The sequence below is a fragment of the Anomaloglossus baeobatrachus genome, chromosome 11 (genome assembly GCF_048569485.1).
Source record: "Anomaloglossus baeobatrachus isolate aAnoBae1 chromosome 11, aAnoBae1.hap1, whole genome shotgun sequence".
Taxonomy (NCBI): Eukaryota; Metazoa; Chordata; class Amphibia; order Anura; family Aromobatidae; genus Anomaloglossus; species Anomaloglossus baeobatrachus.
In genome coordinates, this window is record NC_134363.1 from 60,080,381 (window position 1) to 60,102,975 (window position 22,595).

The following is a 22,595-nucleotide window of genomic DNA, read 5'->3' on the forward strand; positions in this document are numbered from 1 at the left end:
GGTAAGGATCTGTCTCGTCATACAGTGTCACGACATTTAAGAGCATTTGGACTGAAAGCCCACTCTGCAGTGACCAAACCTCTCATTAAGAATCAAAAGGCTAGACTCACCTTTGGTGAGGAGCATATTGTGTGCACAGAGAAATGCTCCACGGTTCATTTTAGTGATGAAAGCAAGTTTAATTTATTTGGGTCTCATGGGAAACATTATGCTTGTTGAAACTAGGGAAAGACTGAACCCAAAGTGCGTTAAGAAGTCAGTGAAAGGTGGTGGAGGAAGGGTTCGGATTTGGGGAATGTTTTTTACATCAGGAGTTGGACCTCTTATACAGCAACATGGCAGAGTGAATGCAAGTGTGGATCAGAACCTTCTTCAACAACACGTGGTTCCTTACTTGCGTTCATCACTCAATTAGCCATTAATTTTCATGCAGGACAATGCCCCCTGTCACACAGCAAAACAGGTAAATCAGTTCTTTGAAACAGAAAACATTGAAGCAATAAAATGTCCAGCCCAGAGTCCTGATCTAAACCCAATAGAAAACCTCTGGAAAATCCTTAGTGACAAAGTTATGTCCAAGAAACCCACAAAGAACTGTGGAAGACACTGGAAGAAGAGTGGACCAAAATCACACCAGAGCAGTGTGAGATACTAGTGATGTCCTGTGGCCGCAGATGTGCTGAAATCACTCATAGTGACGGCCTGTACACGTCCTACTGATTGGTGACTGTTGTTACTTCATCTCTGTGCTACAGTCATTGCTGTTCTCTAATTATGATCAGCATGTTTTGGGTAAAATAAAGGGTTTATGGTGATAAACTTTGGATCTAACACTGTTCTAGTGGCATGGTGCACCCCTTACAAAAAAACCTTCAAATGTTTATCAATGTAGATGACATTATTTCCGAAAAAAAGCAAGTGATCATAAATTGTTCTCTAATTTTGATCTCCAGCGTATATGGTAAAGATGGCTGCACTTTGATGATGGATATATTGCAAGCCGCTTTCCATAAAAAAAACACCAAACATTAAAATTCATCGGAGAGCTTTAGAGATAGTTAACTAACACCACGGAATTTTCGATCCTACACAGCCTTTCAATAACCTGTTGCCAACATAGACTTTATGATTAATCTTCGCCCACAACCATTATTTCCTTTGAAGTTATACAGCCGTAACAATTGAATGTGACAGGCTCTCCTCCAGGACAAATGGAGATGCATTGATTCCTACAACTCACGGAGAGCCACGACTGTCACAGGTTGAACAATGTTTAGCGCAAAGACTTTCCCTACCGGAAAAAAAGAACACAAGACATGGTCTTACTTGGTAGTTTGCCGAGTTCATTCATAAATTTGTCCTTCATGTCGGAGAAGACATTGTGCTTGGTTGATATATCCGTGCCATTTTGGTGGGGCTCCGGCAGGGCCGTCGTGTGCGTGGTCTGCTCAGATGCATACTCGGCAGATCTACGCTCCTGGCTCATCGTTGAGCTGTGGAAAGAAGAAAAAAAATTGAACTATAGAATATAAAATGGTTTTTCGCATCAAGACAGACAAGCTCTTACTGGGAAACACATTAGATGTCAGTAGGTGTAATGATAAAGGTCATGTTCAGCGCTCAGTATAATATATATTCTGTAATGCACACATTTTATAAAGGCGGACTATGAGGATGATGTAAACGTACAACATATTTCTATCATGGTCTTCGGGAGATGAATATGAAGTTACTTTCGCTCCTTTGACATGTTAAATTGATTTTAAGGTGTTACTTTACACAATATAATACGGTTACAGCAGAGCTGAGTGGTATGAGACTATATGGCGGCACACTGAGTTTGTCCTTTGTGTGCTGCTATATGGTTGTTATAGTATAATATACGCAATAATTTGCTATGGGTGCTATATCAAGGTTTCATACAACTATGAATGTCATAGGTGGAGTTCCTTTATTAGAAATCTCTTTTATCACTGTAGAATGGGCTCATTTGTTAATTACTTATCTGCCATTCACTGGCCTAGCTGTAGTATTTCCTAGAGACTGGGTATTCTGAAGTTGTGTACCTAAATCGAATTAAAGGTTGAGGAATTTTGTAAATAAGTTGCAATATCTTGTACTGACCCACCTATATATGCTGGTTGAAACCTTCCACCTATGCCAGCTATAGTTTATTTTGTGTTGGTCAGTGAGGTGTGGTGTTCCAAACTTACTGGTGAAAGTTGTGCTCTTTGCTTTGTGCGGTTATGGAGTTTACCCCTGTTGTTTTGTAGCTTCTTTTCTGCTCTTGTTTTCCTCCTAATCTCTTACTATCTTTACCTTTGTGTGTGCGCTCTGTGTGACAGAGTTTTGGTTTTCCCTTGTCTGTCTTTATCTGTGGGTTTCCATGGGGGAGGGGAAATCAGATCAGGACTGGTCAGGAGCAGGGCCAGGAAGGAGACTCAGGTCTCTCCACCATCAGGAGCATCCCTGAGATTAGGGATATCAAAGGGCCTCCTAGCTTGAGAGACAGCTTAGGAGCCCCAGTCATCGTGACCGTTTGGCTGATCTACTAATGCGTATGGGGACACTGGCCAACTGAGAAGATGTCGATCAGCATGACCGATTTCAGTTGCCAATCCCTTTGTTCCCCTAGAGATGAGTATCTCAGTGGCTTTCTATCAAATGACATAAGAGTGCACTACCGAGCAAGCGCTACTGTGTATGAGAGAGACAGCTGAGATGGATGGTGTCTGAATGATTGAAAGCGTAGCTCAGCCAACTGCCATCTAATATGTATGATGGGATTTACACTGTGCCCTGCTCTTTCCCTGCCAGCTTTTAGAGATTTACCAGTCAACAAGCTTGTCGACAGATTCCAACAGCAACTGGTGGTCCAGTGAATGTGTGGCACCCCTGAGGCTCTGGTCGCCACAGGGTACTGCACCCCAATCAGGATACAGTATCTATCTCAGGTAAGGGGGGGGTTAATAACTGGTGTTCCACATTCACACACTACACACAGCCTAGGAACCTTCACACAGGGTGGGTTGGCTCAGGGTAGGCAAGGGGGTGGCCATTCAAACATGGACTTCCCGGTCACTGAAGCCACCACCTGGGGGGCGGGTTCCACTTTTAGTATAAATAGGCACTACACATGCACATTAAGGCCAGTCAGACCCATCAGGACTATAGTTCTGGCAACACATCGCTGGAGAACGTGGATTTTGCTGGGCCCGTTGGCTTGGCGCAGGAGCACAGCCAGGGTACCTAACTTCGGAGGGGGACATCCTAGAAATAGGACACTCTCTCTTTCTCTTTTCACAAAACCGTTGATGACCCCTTACCGGATCTGGGATTGACCGGAGCCCATCACGGCAGTGACCAGTGTGACCGGGCTGGCAGCTGAAGTTGTGAGTAAACTACACCCTGAACCTGCAGAGACTGTGTTGGCTCGTCCTTACCGGTGCCACCGCCCAGCGCTTAGGCGTCAACGGCCATTACAACCTTCATCATCCACCCGGGGCCCGCTCCGCCAGTGGGGAGCGATACCATCCTGGCTGCCTTAACACCTGAGAGGAACCCGGCAGCAGCGGCTATTCCCTGGCTGCATACCACGAAAAACTCTTTTGCAAATACCCCGCTTCCCTCCACCACTTTTCTAACTGTACGCCTCGGGGCAATGGACCCGGGTAAGGACACTCCGTGACAACGTCTGACCCGACCCGAAACGGCCCAGCGACGAGTAGGCTTTAACGCCTGCCCCGTGGGGCGCTACAAATGCAGCTCTGAATTATAATGAAGACTGTAGCAAGGTCAGAATGATAGTAATGCAATTTAGCTACAACGTTTATGTAAATTTCTTATATGTATCAGTTGAAAATTGCATGAAACACAAACTTAAAGAGTAAACGTTGCTTCAAGACTTTTCCCTAAGTCAATAATACAAGTGAAGATGTACTGGAATATATATTATTACATAAAACGCACCTTTATCAAACTAACGCCAGATTTCTACCCACTGCCTCCAGAACGCTCACTTCACTTGTAAGATCCTCATTTTCAGGGGATGTCTTATGTTTTCCCATGAACAAAAATCCACATTTATTCATATATAATCCTGTCATCACATTCTGGAACATCAGCATTTTGTGTTACTCCTATTACTGGATCAGATGCACATTTTCTTATCTGATCTGCTATTCTCATGGTGCAGAACCCGTCCTATAGAATAGTGGGAGTACACACTATATTTACAAAGGGTTAAATTACCTGTTTACATTTATTATTCTATATGTGCTATGTTTACCCCCAAAAGAAAGCAGACACCCCCAAAAGAATTGCGCTTACCTGACCACAAACAATTAAGGGTGCTTTACACGCTGCGACATCGCTAACGATATATCGTCGGGGTCAGGTCGTTAGTGACGCACATCCGGTAGCGACATCGCAGCGTGTGACACCAAGGATCAACGATCAACGAGCGCAAAAAACGTGAAAAATCGTTCGTTGACACGTTTACCAAATATCGTTGGTGGTGCATGCCGCTGGTTGTTCGACGTTCCTGCGGCATATGACATCGCTATGTGTGACACCGCAGGAGCGACGAACATCTCCTTACCTGCGTCCACCGGCAATGAGGAAGGAAGGAGGTGGGCGGGATATTCTGCCAGCTCATCTCCGCCTCTCCTCTGCTATTGGACGGCAGCCGTGTGACGTCGCTGTGACACAGCACGAACCGCCCCCTTTGAAAGGAGGCGGATCGCCAGCCAGAGCGATGTCGCAGGGAAGGTAAGTCCGTGTGACGGGTGTTAGCAATGTTGTGCGCCACGGGCAGCGATTTGCCCGTGACGCACAACCGACAGAGGCGGGTATGCTCGCTAGTGATATCGATAGCAATATCGCAGCGTGTAAAGTGCCCTTTAGAGTTGGCAAGTGAATGGGCTCTCACATACAAATCTGTGTCACTGTCAGGTCCTCCTGGATTCTACAGCTGTTGGCTCCCCCTGGTGATTGGAAGCAGTATTACTCATGCAGAGCCTGGCTCGATCTGTGTGTGAGAGCTGCAGTGCAGTGCAGCTAGAATGGTGATGGACCTGAAAGCTATACATATTTCTGTGTGAGAGCCCATCCACCATCGGCATTTTCCAACTGTAATTGTTTGGGGTCTGGTGATGTGTGTGATTTTGTATTTATTTTTGGGGGATCTACTTTCTTTTGGGGGTGTGATACTGGTACCCGATCAGTTTGTAACAGCTGCAGTGCAATGCAGCTGGAACAGCGAGGGACCTGACAGCAATGCAGATCTCTGTGTGAGAGCCCATACACCATTGCCACTTATCAACTGTAATTGTTTAAGGTGTGGTGATATGTGCGATTTTTATTTTTTTGGGGGGGGGCTGCTTTCTTTTGGGGGTCTGCTTTCTTTTGGGGGTGTTATACTGGCACCCAATCAGTTTGTGAGAGCTGCAGTACAACATAGCTGGAATGGCGATGGACCTGACAGTGATGCAGACATCAGTGTGAGAGCCCATCCATCATCAGCAATTGCCAACTGTAATTGTTTGGGGTCTGGTGATATGTGGTGATATGTGCGATTTTTATTTATTTTTTGGGGGGGTGTTGCTTTCTTTTGGAGGAGTCAGCTTCCTTTTGGGGGAGTGATACTGGTACCAAATCAGTTTATGAGTGCTGCAGTCGGCGAGGGACCTGACAGCGGTACAGATCTCTGTGTGAGAGCCCATCCGCCATCGGCACTTGCCAAATGTAATTGTTTGGGGTCTGGTGATGTGTGCAATTTGAGGAGGTCTCCTTTCTTTTGGGGGTGTGATACTGGTACCCAATCAGTTTGTGAAAGCTACAGTGCAACACAGCTGGAACGGTGAACGACCTGACAGCGACGCACATCTCTGTGTGAGAGCCCATCCACCATTGGCACTTATCAACTGTTTGGGGTCAATTGTTTGGGGTCTTGTGATGTGTGTAATTTTTATTTATTTTTGGAGTGTCTACTTTCTTTGATGAAGAGTCCTGCTTTATTCTTTAATTTTTTTAGCTGCTTGGACACTTTCTTATGAACCCGCAACAAGGGTTTATTTGTGGAGTAGGGCTTATATTTTAAGCGTACTCAAAAATAGCTTCAAAAATCCTACTAGGGCTTATTTTGGGGTAAAATAAGACTTTGAACATACACTTTAAAGAGTAATGGGGGCTTTACACGCAGCGATGTCGCTGGTGAAAGCACCTGCCCGCGTCGTTTGTGCGTCACAGGCAAATCGCTGCCGGTGGCGCACAATATCATTAGGAGCCGTCACACATACTTACCTGCCTAGCGATGTCGCTGTGGCCGGCGAACCACCTCCTTTCTATGGGGGCGGTTCGTGCGGCGTCACTACGCGGTCGCCCAATAGAAGCAGAGGGGCGGAGATGAGTGGCCGTAACACCCCGCCCACCTCCTTCCTTCCTCATTGCCGGCGGCCGCAGGTGAGCTGCAGTTTGTCGGTTCCGAGGTGTCACACGTAGCGATGTGTGCTGCCTCGGGAACGAGGAACAACCTGAGTCCTCAACAATCAACGATTTTTAGAAAATGAACGACGTGTCAACGATGGACGATTTGGTGAGTATTTTCTATCGTTAGCGGTCGCTCGTATGTGTCACACGCAACGACGTTGCTAACAATGGCGGATGTGCGTCACGGAATCCGTGACCCCGGCGATATATCGTTAGATACGTCGCTGCGTGTGACCGGGCCTTAACTGTTGTTTCAAGTTTTTCATAAATCAATAGTAAAAACAAAGATATAAAAGGCTTGTAATCACAGAAAAAAATCCCTCTTTCTCCATTTCTTTCCTTAAACAGAATTCTGAGGGATCAACTTAAAGAGGAAGGCAGAATCACATAATAACGCTGCTGTTGCTGTATCTAATTAGGATTCTATATATTCCCAGGGCTGGATTCACAGCAACAATGTTCACTAGTGCACTATAATGTCTAGATTGACGATTACAGATGGTGCGTGCAAATGATACAACTAATATATACAGAATGCAAGTTATAGAATGGCAAGAAGAGCTGTTCGGAGAAGACATCTAAGGTAAAATCATCCATCCTTGCTGCATCATCACAACTCATCTCCTTAGCAACTCTCCCTGTGATCCACTACAAGAGCCTTCCCGGAGGAGCCGGTAGCTGCTATTTACAAACCAAACCATGGCTTCTAGACAGTCACCTCGGAGATGCCACGATAATGTCATTGTTACAGGAAACAGAGGCTTCTATGTCTCTGTGGTGAGCCATGATGCATTATTACATTCCGGACTTAACCATTTACTGTTCAGAGGAAAATCCAGGACAATTGCTCATTTTCTGCCTTGTTGTACATGACATTTATCGGGCAATAAGAAAATCTGAAGGAGGATTTATCAAAATATATTTACTTAGCTCCAAAAAATATCATTAATCTTCCTGTGTCTACAGTGCAGCAAGATTATGTCTGATGGATCCTACAGCATAAGTGCAAGAAATGTCCATTGTACATTACCAGAAGAAAATAAGTATTTATGGTTAAAGGGAATGTATCTTTAAGTTTCTACCAGGTAATCCAACTGATTTCAATGATTTGTCACTTATTGGGTTGCTTCTTCTAATTTCAATAAAATCAGTGTTTTATCATCAGGAGATTATCACTAAAGGACTCTTTGTTTCATGCTATCTTGTCCTTCAGCTCTATGTAATCCCGCCTCCACCACTGATTGGAAGCTTTGTTTGTATGTAAGCAGAAAGCTTCCAATCAGTGGTGTGGGCGGGCTTATACAGAGCTCAGCATTCAGACAACTGGTAAATCTATGGCAGAGAAAACTGTGATTTTATGAAAACTGCAGCAAGCAGCCCAGTAAGTGATACATTGCTGGAATCAGAGTTTCTTCTATAGGTTGCTGCTTTCAGATAACATGGCAAAAACTTGGTGATAGGTTAACTTTAATTGGATTCTAAAGGGATGGACTTTTGATGCATTTTTTTAGCCCTGCAGACTATAACAGATCCGGAGCAGGAAACTCAGAGCTGGGTATAAGGAGGGTGACTGAAGAATAGTTTGGGGTTTATTTTAACAAATGTATCCAATTGGTAGAGTTTCTAAAAACTTGAGAACCCCTTTAATAAGCTTACAACTATATACTCTTTTATTTAAAAGTTCAGTATGGTGAGACAGAATTTTAGGGTAGTGTATACTGAATTTCCATGAAGCTCCAATGGCTGCTACACACATATATTAACCCTTTAAAGCGGGGTATTCCTGTTATACAAGTTAAATGGTAACGGTTAGATTATTTGGGTTCTGACCACTGGGACCCGCTCCAATCACCAGAACAGAGGTTAATGTCCATCAATTTCCCAGCTGCAAGACATAGGCCAGGAGGAGTTGAATGGAGCACAGATTGAGCATTTGCCCTGATGAGATGGGTGAAAATCCACACCAGAATATCTGCATAATCTGCATAATCCTGATTTTGAGCCTCATTAAAGCTAGACTCACAAAATGTTAATTTTAATATCAGGTACAGCGACTGGAAAGACAAAAAGGCACAAAATAGAGTCTTATCTACCTGGGACCGGATAAGTAAAATTGTAGGGAATTGCTTACCTGGAGTACTGGTGAGAAGCCACAACTACTACAGAAGGCATGCAATATATCAATGGCTGCAGCAGTCCCCGTCAATGGTAAGATGAAAGTGTAATGGGTTTATCACTGCCAAATTTAATGGAGCTGAAGATCAGTAGATAAATTACAGTGATTTTATTCTTTCACACGTTTTGCAGTCTCTGCTCCATCTTCAGGAGAAAAAAATAGTGATTTTTACTCCTGAAGAAGGAGCAGAGACTCCGAAACGCGTAGCAGAAAATTGTAAGACAATTGGCAAAACAAAAAACAGTAATTCCACCATAGATTTTCTGTATTATGTAACATAGGGTCTGTAGTGTCCAGTTCTGGTGCGGTACCCCCACATGCTCCCGCTCCCACCCTGTGGCAGGAGCACTACTCTCCTCAACTGCCCGTTGGTTCCATGCATCCGGTTCCTGCCCCGGTGCCTGCTGCAGCCTCCTCTTGCTTCCAGGCCACATTCAGGCCTTCTGAAAACGCCCATAGGGTGCGCGCGGCAACGCCCCCTTTCTTAAAGGGTCGGCGTCCCATTACCCGGAAGTGACCACTGACATAGCTATTACCTTGATGGTATTTAAGCCTGCCTCCCCTTAGGGGAAGCGCCTGTGCAACATTGCCTATCATTAGGGAGTTACTAGTTCTCAGGTTCCATACATGTGTTACTATGTCTGATCCTGTGCCCTTGTGTTTTGTACCTGTGACTCGTTCCTGCTAACTTTTGTCTCTTTCCAGAGCTTGTTACCATCTCTACCTCTGTGCTGCCACATCTGAGCAACTACATCCATGCTGCCACTGCGAGCCACTAGCCACGTCTGAGCTAGTACCTTCGTTATGCCACATCCAAGCCACTACAACCGTGTTGCCACATCCGGGCCACTACCTGTGTGCTGCCACGTCCAAGCTACTACCTCTGTGCTACCATGTCCGAACTTCTACCTCTGTGCTGCCACCTCTGAGCCTCCACCTCCAAGCTGCCACATCTGAGCAAACCTGTACCGGACATCAGAAACTCACCAGTCCGTCAGAGCAGACCCCACTGGTTTTAGCCGTTGTGCATTTAGGCCTCCTGGGGCTGTGCCTGACAATCCATGAATAGGGGTTAGGTCCAGGTTAGCTCCTCCAGGGGAGTCCGGTGTATTGCCCAGTGGGTCCACTCCCAGACGCTGGCTGCCCCTTGACTGTAACAGGGTCTAACCATCGCTATAGGTATTCTGTTGGTCATTGATATTATGGAAGTGCCACATTCGTAGTTTTTTTCCACTCCATAATCAATGACGCATCTATTTATGACCTGTGCCTAGAATTGCAGTTTAGCCCCAATAAATTACTTATGGTCTTGAAACGTAAATGAGTGCTCCCTCTTATGATCGTTATATAGGCGCCACTTGTAGTCTACTTTATACACTGCCCTTCTCCCACTCATTGAGCGTATATAACCTTCAGATTTTGTTTTCTTCTGTGTTCAGAATGTCTGTGGTGCCGAAAACATTTCTGGCTTTACCGATTTATGTCAAAAGCAACTTTCATGATGTGACACATTCCTGCAGAAGGCACATGTCAAAATTATGAGGCACACGAATATAACGTTGAATATTAAACTGATCACTGTCCTTACACTACCTTGAAAAATAAAGAGGAGATAAGACCAAAAGAAATGATTCCAAGCCATTCTCATACTCATTTTCATATTTAATCAGTTTTTGATAAATATATACAATTTTTTTATTATGACAAGATTCAAAAAGATTACGCCTGATTTTGTTAATTTGCAATGTTTCCTTTATTTCCAAGCAAATTGGTCAAATCTAAACAAAATACAGGATTTGTTAAAACCCGAGATCCAAACCAACACAAAATGGACTAAACTAACAAAATTGGAGAGGTTTACATTTTATTTCTTTGCTGCTAAGGACTAGACAGCATTCCAGACTCCCCTGATGAATCTTTTAGGAGGAAACAAGTCAAAAGATTCCTCTGGGCCCTTGGCTACTCTGAGATTTTGGGCTTTAGGACCCCCTCCAGGACCTACAGCATGATGAGGGGCAGTAGTTATGGCCAAGGTGTAGTCCCCTTACGCTCCGGCACGCTACATGAAAGATGGGGACCTGGTGTGTGGACTTGTGTTGTGAGGACGCATGTTGCCAATGGGCTGGTCAGGACGAGTTGATAACCAGTTCTCTAATGGAGGCCACTAGTTCTTTAAAAAGTCTTTTACTTAACAGTAACTTCAAAACAACTGTACACAAGACTTTTCATATGTTTCTTCAACAACACACAGTATCTCCACAAGCAGTCCCTCCACTTCTTCCATCTCAGTTGTTCCTGTCCTCACTAGTCCTGTTCGTTTCACCACCACCCAGGTCAACATCACAGTAGTTTGTGAGAGTTAATCTGTCCCTCCTACGGTTCTGCATCTTCTCCCTTCCAAAGGTATAATGCCAATATGGCCAGACTAGGCTCGTCACCAACTGAGGTTTTAGGGACTTCCAACCGGAGCACTTATCTTGTCTGATGTCCTATTCCGTTTTGGCCCGTTTACCTTTAAGAAGCTTTAAGCTACTCAGGGATATACTGCTGAGAGTTCTATTTGAGGACCCATCTCACTCAGTCACTTGTCCTCTTGGTCAGCCGCTGATCTGACTCTGTTGGATCACTTTATGTTCCAGTCACGTCTTTCTCACGCTATCTCAGGTTGGATTGCTAGCGATGTCGCGAGTGATAACACCCGCCCCTATCGTTGGTGCGATATGTGGTGATCGCTGCCGTAGCGAACATTATCGCTATGGCAGCGTCACACGCACATACCTGCTTAGCGACATCGCTGGAGACACCGAACAATCCCTCATTCAAGGGGGAGCTGCGTTAGGCTTCACAAAACGGCCGCCCAATAGAAGAGGAGGGGCAGAGATGAGCCGCCGGAACATGACGCCCACCTCCTTCCTTCCTCATTGCCGGTGGACGCAGGTAAGGAGATGTTCGTCGTTCCTGCGGTGTCACACATAGCGATGTGTGCTGCCGCAGGAACGAGGAACAACCAGCGGCATGCACCACCAACGATATTTTGAAAAGGAGCGACGTGTCAACGATCAACGATTTTTGACGTTTTTGCAATCGTTGCTCCTTGGTGTCACATGCTGTGATGTCGCTAACGGCGCCAGATGTGCGTCACTAACGACGTGACCCTGACGATATATCGTTAGCGATGTCGCAGCGTGTAAAGCACCCTTAATAAATGTTATGTTTTAGAATTCCCACATGTCGCTCTTCATTTCCACTGGTCCCCACCAGATTCTACTCACATCCTGCAGCTTTATCAATAACGGGGTTTTCCCTTTCAGGAAATCTTTGCCCCCCCACTGCAGTTGGTATAAGATTCCAAACATGGCTATACTCACCAATGAGGCTCTGCCGCTGCTCCCAGCTCTGCAGACAATCAGTGAGTTCAGCAGTGTTACCAGTGTAGATGAAACGGCCTCTGGACTCACTGATTGGCTGGTGCACTGATTGGATGCCGTCAATGCCGGAGAGCTGGAGCAGCAGCAGAGGGTCACCGGTGGATTGGAGGACGGTATAGCATGTTTTTTTGTATATCAAACTGTACTAGGGTACAACAACCCCTTTAACATGCGGCAGAGGGATTCTTTGGTGTCCTAAAACAACTGGGTGCTATCAATACATTCACATGTACTAGATGTAGGGTGGGCATCCCATGAATTAGTGGCTATTTTATGCGTATGAGGGCCAACCGACGTTTCCAAAACACAACCAGCTCATTTTAAAGGTATCAAACTCCAAACTACACTTGTTTCCAGGCCAAATCGATCACTCCCTCTCCAGACGTTACCACTTGCACAACTTTTTCATTAGACCCTTTTAGAGCGGAGCTCATTCACTGCTGAGAGGTTCATTAGCCGTCATTAGTTGATTCGATTTATTGACTTTCTTGCGTTTCCGAATGGCTCGCAATTAGTGATGAGCGAGTACTAAAAAGCTCGGGTGCTCGAAGCTCGGGCCGAGCCTCCCAAGATACTCGTGTACTCGGGCCGATCAACGAGCCCAATGTTATCCTATGGGAGACCCGAGTATTTTTGTGAAATGACCCCCCGGCAGCATGGAGAAACCCTAAAAATGTCACAAAAGTCTCAGAAGAGTGCTCAAATGACATGGCAACAGCATGGGGAAGACCCCTTGAAGCATTTATCACTGAAAAGTCACAGCTGTGAACAATTTTGTCTGCGTTTTACGCCATTTTTACGGACTCACCAGAAAACCTTCCAAAATGACCCCAAAATGATTTTTCATGGCGGAAATGTTAAGGGCACATACCCAATAGTGAGATAGAGCTGGTGTATGTTACTTTTTGAGATTAATACATGAAAGATTTTACGTGAAAACATTGTGTGGCACTCCGATGTCCCTGAGAAGAGACGTACATGAAGGCCTCTTGAGTCTAATGTGCCCATTTTGAGGAAGTGAGTCTTTGTAGTATTTTCCTTTGCCAGGGCAGTCCAAAATTGTGAGGTTGACCAATGCCCCTGCATACAGACGTGCATGAGGGCCTGTAAACCTGAAGTGCCCATTGTAAGGAAGTGGGTCTATTGTAGTATAGCCCTTAGGCAGGGCAGCCAAAAATTGGGAGGCTCCACGTTGTCCCTGGGTAGAGACGTGCATGATGGCCTGTAAACCTGAAGTGCCCATTGTAAGGAAGTGGGTCTATTGTAGTATAGCCCTTAGGCAGGGCAGCCAAAAATTGGGAGGCTCCACATTGTCCCTGGATAGAGACGTGCATGATGGCCTGTAAACCTGAAGTGCCCATTGTAAGGAAGTGGGTCTATTTTAGTATAGCCCTTTGCCAGGGCAGCCAAATATTGGGAGGCTCCACGTTGTCCCTGGATAGAGACGTGCATGATGGCCTGTAAACCTGAAGTGCCCATTGTAAGGAAGTGGGTCTATTGTAGTATAGCCCTTAGGCAGGGCAGCCAAAAATTGGGAGGCTCCACGTTGTCCCTGGGTAGAGACGTGCATGAGAGCCTCAAAACATTAAGTGTCCATTGTCAGGAAGTGGGTGTATTATAGTATAGCCCTTAGGCAGGGCAGCCAAAAATTGGGAGGCTCCACGTTGTCCCTGGGTAGAGACGTGCATGAGGGCCTCAAAACATTGTTCCCATTGCAAAGGAGCGGGTCTCCTGTCGTTGTAATGTCCATTCTGCAAAGAATGGGCGAAAAAATTTACCACTGGGGGTATACCTGAAACAAAGGCCTAAGTATTGCAATTTGTAACGGTCATCATCATGGTGGCGCATGAGGAGAAGGAGGAGCAGTCCAGCGATTATCCAAAGTCCAGAAGTGTGTACCCATGGGTGAGTGGAGGTACATGGCAAACTTTAAATTCCGCTCTCATTTGCTGGTGGTGTGGTGAAGTCTGGCCCAATCCAACCCTTGTTCATCTTGATCAGAGTCAGCCTGTCAGCATTTTCAGTTGACAGGCGGGTGCGTTTATCTGTAATGATTCCACCTGCGGCACTAAAAACACGCTCTGACAAAACGCTAGCAGCAGGGCAGGCCAGGACTTCCAAGGCGTAGAGAGCCAATTCATGCCACGTGTCCAGCTTGGATACCCAATAATTGTAAGGCACAGAGGAATGTCGGAGTACAGTTGTTCGATCTGCAAGGTACTCCTTCAGCATCTGGGCAAACTTAGGATTTCTTGTGGCACTACCCCGCACCTCAGGGGCTGTGGTACGTGAGGGGCTGAGAAAACTGTCCCACATCTTAAAGACTGTTCCCCTACCTCTGGCGGATTGGACTTGTGCCTCTCTCGGCTGTACGCCTCGGTTGTCCACTGATTCCTGACCTATGCCGCTAGCGTTTTGTGAGGGGAATGCTTTGCCTACTTCCGTGACTATGGCCTTCCGGAACTGCTTCATTTTGGTTGACCTCTCCTCCACGGGAATAAGAGACAAAAAGTTCTCCTTGTAGCGTGGGTCTAACAGTGTTACCAACCAGTAATGATTGTCGGCCAAGATGTTCTTAACGCGAGGGTCACGAGACAGGCAGCTTACCATAAAGTCAGCCATGTGCGCCAGACTCCTAACAGCCAGGACTTCAGTAGCCTGACCAACAAGATGACTGAACATGCTGTCCTCCTCCTCCTCCTCCTCATCTACCCTGTCCTCTGGCCAGCCACGCTGAACCGAGGATATGACTGGTGTGCATGTCATATCCTCAATTTGGCCGGAGAGTTGCTCCATGTCTTCATCCTCCTCCTCGTCATAGTCCTCCACTGCACGTTGTGATGAGACGAGGCTGGACTGTGTGTTATCACCCACACCCACTACTGTTTCTTGCTGCAACTCATCGCGCTCCGCCTGCAATGCATCATGTTTGTTTTTCAGCAGAGACCGTTTTAGAAGGCAGAGTAGCGGTATGGTGACGCTAATAATGGCGTCATCACCACTCACCATCTTGGTGGAGTCCTCAAAGTTTTGGAGGATGGTACATAGGTCTGACATCCATCTCCACTCCTCAGGTGTTATGTGTGGAGTTTGACCCATTTCCCGACGGCTTAGGTGATGCAGGTACTCAACAACTGCCCTCTTCTGCTCACATATCCTGACCAACATGTGCAGAGTTGAATTCCAACGCGTGGGGACATCACACACCAGTCTGTGAGCCGGAAGATGCAAACTGCGCTGAAAGCCGGCAAGGCCGGCTGAAGCAGTAGGTGACTTTCGAAAATGTGCAGACAGGCGGCGAACTTTTACCAGCAGATCAGACAGCTCTGGGTATGACTTTAGAAACCGCTGAACCACGAGGTTGAGCACATGGGCCACGCATGGAACATGTGTCAGCTGGCCTCGCCTCAAAGCCGCCACCAGGTTCCGGCCATTGTCACACACGACCTTTCCTGGCTTTAGGTTCAGAGGTGTGATCCAGTGATCTGCCTGCTGTTTCAGAGCTGTCCACAGCTCTTCTGCATTGTGGGGTTTGTCACCTATGCAGATTAGCTTCAGCACAGCCTGTTGCCGCTTCGCCGAGGCAGTGCTGCAGTGCTTCCAGCTTGTGACTGGTGTGGAGGGTACAGTGGATGAGGATGCGCAGGAGGAGGAGGAGGCTGAAGAGCATGACATTCCGGAGCTGCAGAGTGTGGGTGAAACACTGACTGAGGTAGGGCCTGCAAACCTTGGTGTGGGAAGGACGTGTTCCGTCCCTCGCTCAGACTGGGTCCCAGCTTCCACAATATTAACCCAGTGTGCCGTCAACGAGATGTAGCGGCCTTGCCCACAAGCACTTGTCCACGTGTCTGTGGTTAGGTGGACCTTGGGTGAAACAGCGTTGTTCAGGGCACGTGTGATGTTTTGTGACACGTGGTTATGCAACGCGGGGACGGCACACCGGGAGAAATAGTGGCGGCTGGGGACCGAGTAACGTGGGACAGCTGCCGCCATCAGGTCACGGAATGCTTCTGTCTCCACCAGCCTAAAAGGCAACATTTCCAGCGCAAGCAGTCGCGAAATGTTAGCATTTAGAACTGTGGCATGTGGGGTGTTGGCAGTGTATTTGCGCCTGCGTTCAAAGGTTTGCTGAATGGATAACTGAACGCTGCGCTGGGACAAGGACGTGCTTGATGATGGTGTTCTTTCTGCGTAGGCAACTGCAGGTGCAGGAGTGGAGGAGGCTTGTTCGCAGGCAGCATGGACAGGGGATTGGCTCGCATGCACAACCAGCGAAGACGTAGCAGTGACATCAGCAAGCACTGCTCCTCGACTCTGTTGTACTTCCCACAAAGTCGGGTGCTTGGCTGACATGTGCCTGATCATGCTGGTGGTGGTCAGGCTGCTAGTTTTGGTACCCCTGCTGATGCTGGCACGGCAGGTGTTGCAAATGGCCTTTTTTGAATCATCTGGATCCAACTTAAAAAACTGCCAGACTCGGGAAGACCTAACATTTGTACAGGCACCTTGTGTCGTCGTGTTGTTCCGGGGAACGGTTGCCTGACTTCTGCCTGGGGCCACCACCCTGCTTCTTACTGCCTGTTGTGATGCTACGCCTCCCTCCCCCTGTGCACTGCTGTCCTCGCTCTGCATATCCTCCTGCCAGGTTGGGTCAGTTACTGGATCATCCACCACGTCGTCTTCCTCTTCCGCACCCTGCTCCTCCTCCTGACTTCCTGACAATTGTGTCTCATCATCGTCCACCACTTGTTGAGACACGTTGCCAACTTCGTGAGAACGTGGCTGCTCAAATATTTGGCCATCTGTACAGACGATCTCCTCATGACCCACTTCAATATGAGCTGGCGAGAGGCCAGAATGTGTGAATGGAAACGTGAACAGCTCTTCCGAGTGTCCAAGTGTGGGATCATTAATGTCCGAGGAGGACGTGTACTCAGCCTGGTGGTAGGAAGGAGGATCAGGTTCAGAAATGTGCGGTGCAGTATCACGGCTACTGACACTTGACCGTGTGGAAGACAGAGTGTTTGTGGTGGTGCCAATCTGACTGGAAGCATTATCTGCTATCCAACTAACAACCTGTTGACACTGGTCTTGGTTCAAGAGCGGTGTACTGCTGCGGTCCCCAAGAATTTGGGACAGGACGTGCGAGCGACTAGATGTGGCCCTTTGTTGTGGCGAAATTAGAGCTTGCCCACGACCTCGGCCTCTGCCTGCACCACCATCACGTCCACTTCCTTGTTCCTTGCCAATGCCCTTGCGCATTTTGCAATGCTGTGCACTGCTGACGTGTATATTCACTACTTGTGCGTTATATCAAAGTTTGTGGAAATTGCACACAAGTGCACCTGTACGCTGCCACCAACAGGCACACACGTGCGGTTTTAAAAACCAAGCACGGACGCAATAAGAACCTAACAGGTTTTTTTGGGGAGCGACAATTACAGACAAGTCAGACACTATCTGGACTGTTTTACACTGTGTACACCAGCCCCAGATATGATGAAGGCTGGTATACGGTCACCACTACCCTGCCTGCCTGCCTGTATACTGGTACAATAGTCCTGACAAGGACTCTTCTGGTCACTAGCCTGTATTCAGACCTGGCTATACCCTGCCTGTATATAGCAACAATAGTCCTGAGAAGGACTCTGCTACTGTACTCCGACCTGGCTATACCCTGCCTGCCTGTATACAACTAGAATAGTCCTGAGAAGGACTTCTGGTCACACTGTTTGCAGCCCTGCTCCGGAACTAACTATAAAGGGCCGCAAAGCTTTCCCTGAATCAGCGACACTCTCCCTGCACTGACTGTCTGGATAGCTGTGAGCAGAGCACAGCGCGCCGGCCGGTATAAAGGCTCGGTCACGCTGTGCAGGCCGGCCAATCACTGCAATTCCACAACTAACAGGGCTGTGGCATTGCAGTGGTCTGCCAGCCAATCCCTGCATGAGGGCTGGCTCTCAAAAGAGCGCCAACATGCAGAAATGAAGACCACGAGTACAGCACGAGTATCGCGAGATTACTCGGTCCCCGCCGAGCAGCCCGAGTACAGCGATACTCGTGCGAGTACCGAGTAGTTACAAGCATGCTCGCTCATCACTACTCGCAATCTTTAATCTCGTATAAATACATCTTCTACATACCGTATTTACCTAGATATTACACTGATGAAGACACTTTCTTGGTGATTTGCAAGCAACAATTCTGTTTAAAGTACGTAAAAAATGGCTAGTTTTTTATTTTATTGTATCCTTGTTGCTTGACTGAGTATCCAGTGTTTATTTTTAAAGAGAATCTGCCAGCAGGTTTTTTCAATGTAATTTGAGAGCAGCAGAGACCCTGAATCCATTGATGTATCACTCGCTAGACCTGGTGTGTTGTTTAAAACAAATCAGTGTTTTATCAGCAGGAGATTATTACTACAGGACTAGGTGGTGTCTCCTGCTATGTAGTACTCTTAATGAAACCCCACCCCTAGCACTGATTGGCAGCTTTTGTCCTTTGCACAGAAATCTGTCAATCAGTTGTGTGGGCGGGGTTATACAGAGTTCAGTAGCAAGAGAACTGCTAGATTTGCAGCAGACAAAACAATACTTTTATCAAAACTGCAGAAACCAGATCAGTAAGTGACATATCACTGGAATCAGAGTCTCTGCCCTTACATCATGCTGCTCTCAGATGGGGTAAAAAAGGCCTTGTAACAAATAAGCTTTAAAAATTCACCATACAGATCCAGATATACCTTTTTATTTAGTGCTAATTGTTCAGAGGGTTTTGTTTTTTAGCAAGGGTAATAATTAAGAGCAGCCCAAGGTCACACCCCCAAGGAACACCTAAAAGCCCCCTTGGTAAAAAGACATACAAATTATCACATTGGTCACACTAACTAAAAATATTTGCATCTGTATGTGTCACACAGAGATTTTCAAAAACTTCGCGGAGTCCAGTTCTGTTCAAACTACGGATTCTGACACGCCGCCCAATAACTTCTCCTGCGTCTATAATCTACACAGGCAGACTCGGGCGTCGACCTGCTGAGTGTTAATTCAGAGGCAGGCTAGCAAGAGTTAATCTCTGCTAGTTAGGCCACTGGCAGTGGTCATGTGACAGGAGGGGAAATAAGAAGGGTGTGGTGTCTTCCCATTGGCTGCAGTTGAATGTTGGAAACATCAGCTGGAAGACACACCACCTATAGTCAGCCAATGGTACTGCAGGTTCCAGGGAAACCCAGCCTAGTGGATGAGCAGAGCCTGTGCTCTGCAGAGCCACGGGCACCGACTCCTCTCCCATCACCAGCACTATCCATGGTGGAAACATGACGTCGTCTGGCGATGAGAGCAGAAGTCGCAGGAGCGGAATCTGGTGGGGACGTGACACTGGGCTGACCGCAATTCCCTAACTATCAGACCACACTAGAAGTAGCCGTGGAGCGTTCCAAAAACCAAGACGCCACATCACAGCCTGAGAAACTATCTACGCCTCACAGAATGAAATGAGGAGATCTACCTTGCCTCAGAGTAGTCCCCAAAGGAGTAGATAGCCCCCCCACATACAAAGATTATGGTTATATAGGAAAAACAATACTCAGGAAAAATAGATTTAGCAAAGGCGAGGTCCAACTAACTAGATGCAAAGCAAACGAAAGGAACTAATTGTGGTCAGTACAAAATCCCTGTAGAAAAATACCAAACTCCTGATAGTAAAAATGGCCCTGGAGGTCATACAACCTCACCCCCACTATATCAGGTACTCCTGTAAATAATGGGAGAACAAAATATCAAAAAAGAACACAAAATACAGAAGAGCAAATAATTAAATTAGACAGGGATAAAATCCCTTTTCCTGTAGGAAAGCCAGCACAGGGTAAACCCCACGGTCACAACACAAGAGAAATAGAACTTCACCTGCAAGAAAACAGATACACAGCAAAACAAGGAAAAACAATACCCTAAGGTGTAAACCAGAAATCAAGGCAAAAACTGAAAACTTATCTGCAGAAGTCTTGCTCAGGAATACAGGAAAGGACAAAGCTCCAGGCCAGGAACAGAGACTGAGAAAAATACAAAAATTATAACCGGCGCCCGCAGGGCACAAAGTGCTCTCCTACATAGACCAGTCCAGCCTTGTCTGCAATAGGACTTCCCCAATTCCCAATTAACGCCGACACCTGTCTGAGTCACAGGCTCAGATTCAGCTCCACTACCATTCCTGGCCACCAGAGGGAGGGAGCTTCAGAACAGCACCCACACATACAACATTCACAACATTCTCTTTGTCTATTCCTGTGTGTGTCACAGTTTTGGTTTTCCCTTGCCTGTCTTTATCTGTTTACCATCTTGCTCCTGCCCCATCCCTTCCTGGTGTAAGGGGGAATTAGAGTTGTATTTTTCAAGAGTATAGAAAGGCATGGTACTCTGGAGTCTCCACCATTAGGAGTAATTCAGAGGTGAGAGATAGCCTACGGTCCCCTACAGCGTAAGGGACAGCTATCCCGAAGTAACATCATGACAGTATGGTTAAAAAAAATGCAATATTCAGGGGAAGAGCAGGAAAAATAAAAGCAAAAAGTGGCCACTTTTCACCAGGTGCAGGTGCTTTCTAATACCTTACTCCAAAGTTAGGACTTACTTGTAAAGGAATAGTGAAAAACAAATGCAATTCAACTCTTTTGCAATGTTTTTAAATATATAAAAATGCTATTTTATTTACTAATTACATGGAGAATGAAGAGCAACTCTCATCAATCGATTTGTTCTGTTGGAGTGCCCAGTGATTAAAGGGTAAATATTTGGGAATCAGGGAGTTAAACGGTCTTTACACACAGCGACATCGCTAGCGATGTCGCTGGTGAAAGCACCCGCCCCCATTGGTTGTGCGTCATGGGCAAATCGCTGCCCGTGGCGCACAACATCGCTAACACCCGTCACACGTACTTACCTGCCTAGCGACGTTGCTGTAGCCGGCGAACCGCCTCCTTTCTAAGGGGGCGGTTTGTGCGGCGTCACAGCGGCGTCACTAAGCGGCCGCCCAATAGAAGTGGAGGGGCGGAGATGAGCGGGACAAACATCCCGCCCACCTCCTTCCTTCCTCATTGTGGACGGCCGCAGGTACGATGTTGCTCCTCGTTCCTGCGGTGTCACACGTAGTGATGTGTGCTGCCGCAGGAACGACAAACAACCTGCATCCTGCAACAGCAATGATAATCAGGATTAGAACGACGTGTTAACGATCAACGATTAGGTGAGTAATTTTGATCGTTAGCAGTCGTTAGTGCGTTTCACATGCAACGATATCGCTAACGAGGCCGGATGTGCGTCATGAATTCCGTAACCCCGGCGACATCTCGTTAGCGATGTCGTTGCGTGTAAAGCCCGCTTAAGAGCGCTAGTTGCTCAGCAGTGCCTCCAGAGGAGAGATTAAATAATACAACGTATCCACTGAAATCCATGGACTTTCTGTGCAATGTATATAATGTATGTATTGGGTACTTCAAGAGTAAGAGATGCCCATCTATACCCTCATCGATTCATGCAAAATTCATTATAGTGTTTGAATATGGTCCTTAACCTCTAACTTGATTTCTACAAATCTGAGGATGTTGAAGAATGATTAAGGATCTTATAGTCTTTCGAAAAGCTTCATCAAGAAGCTGCACCCATTTATTCTTCTTAAATAAAAAAGAAACTAGTGTGCTGCACAATCATCTCAGGCTCTACTCTATATGTATATATTTATTCATAATTTTAAAATTATCTGTTTAAATTCTTAAATATTGACTTTATGTGATACATCAGCTTGGATTAATATTGCAAAATATATGAATGTATCACATAGGAAGGAAAATGCAGCGGAAACAATAAGAGGAGCGTCGCAATTGTTAAATGTCTGATTCATAGTCATCATTAAGCACTTGAGCTGGATCGAAATGTAGCTCTTGATTGGAACATAATCAGCATGTGACTCATTTCAGCTCCGAGATCTGTTTATAAAGTTGCATAATTAACAATAAAATACTAAATGTGTAAAATATTAGATATAATGCATGATGTTAAAACATAACTGTCATTTTAATTTTTATTAAATACACTAATATTACACATGAAAATAAGCAACTTTGAAATATATCTTAGAGACAGCAGCTTATTTTATTTATTTCCATCATTTATTGCATCATTATTTATTTGTATAATTTATTTGCATAATTATTTATATATAACATATTATTTTATAATTTATTAATCTATCTATTTGCATATATTAGTTATTTGCATTATTTATTTATTTACATAATTATTTATTCATATAATACAGTATATATATATATATATATATATATATATATATATATATATATATATATATATATAATTTGTATAATTTGTCTATTAATCTTTTTGTATTATATATATATATATATATATATATATATATACACAGTGCCTTGTGAAAGTATTCGGCCCCCTTGATTTTTTCAATCTTTTCTCGCATTTCAGGCATCAAAC

The 22,595-nt window shown here is 45.8% G+C and overlaps 1 protein-coding gene across 1 annotated transcript in view; it reads right to left on the reverse strand.

Moving 5' to 3' along the window:
- Nucleotides 1-22,595, reverse strand: part of SYT5 (synaptotagmin 5) — a 371,214-nt gene that overhangs the window by 129,150 nt on the left and 219,469 nt on the right. Inside the window, exon 2 of the mRNA XM_075327603.1 lies at nt 1,327-1,493. Within this exon, the coding sequence (XP_075183718.1) occupies nt 1,327-1,486 (160 nt within the window). The 5' untranslated portion in view covers nt 1,487-1,493. The remainder of the gene's footprint in view (nt 1-1,326; nt 1,494-22,595) is intronic.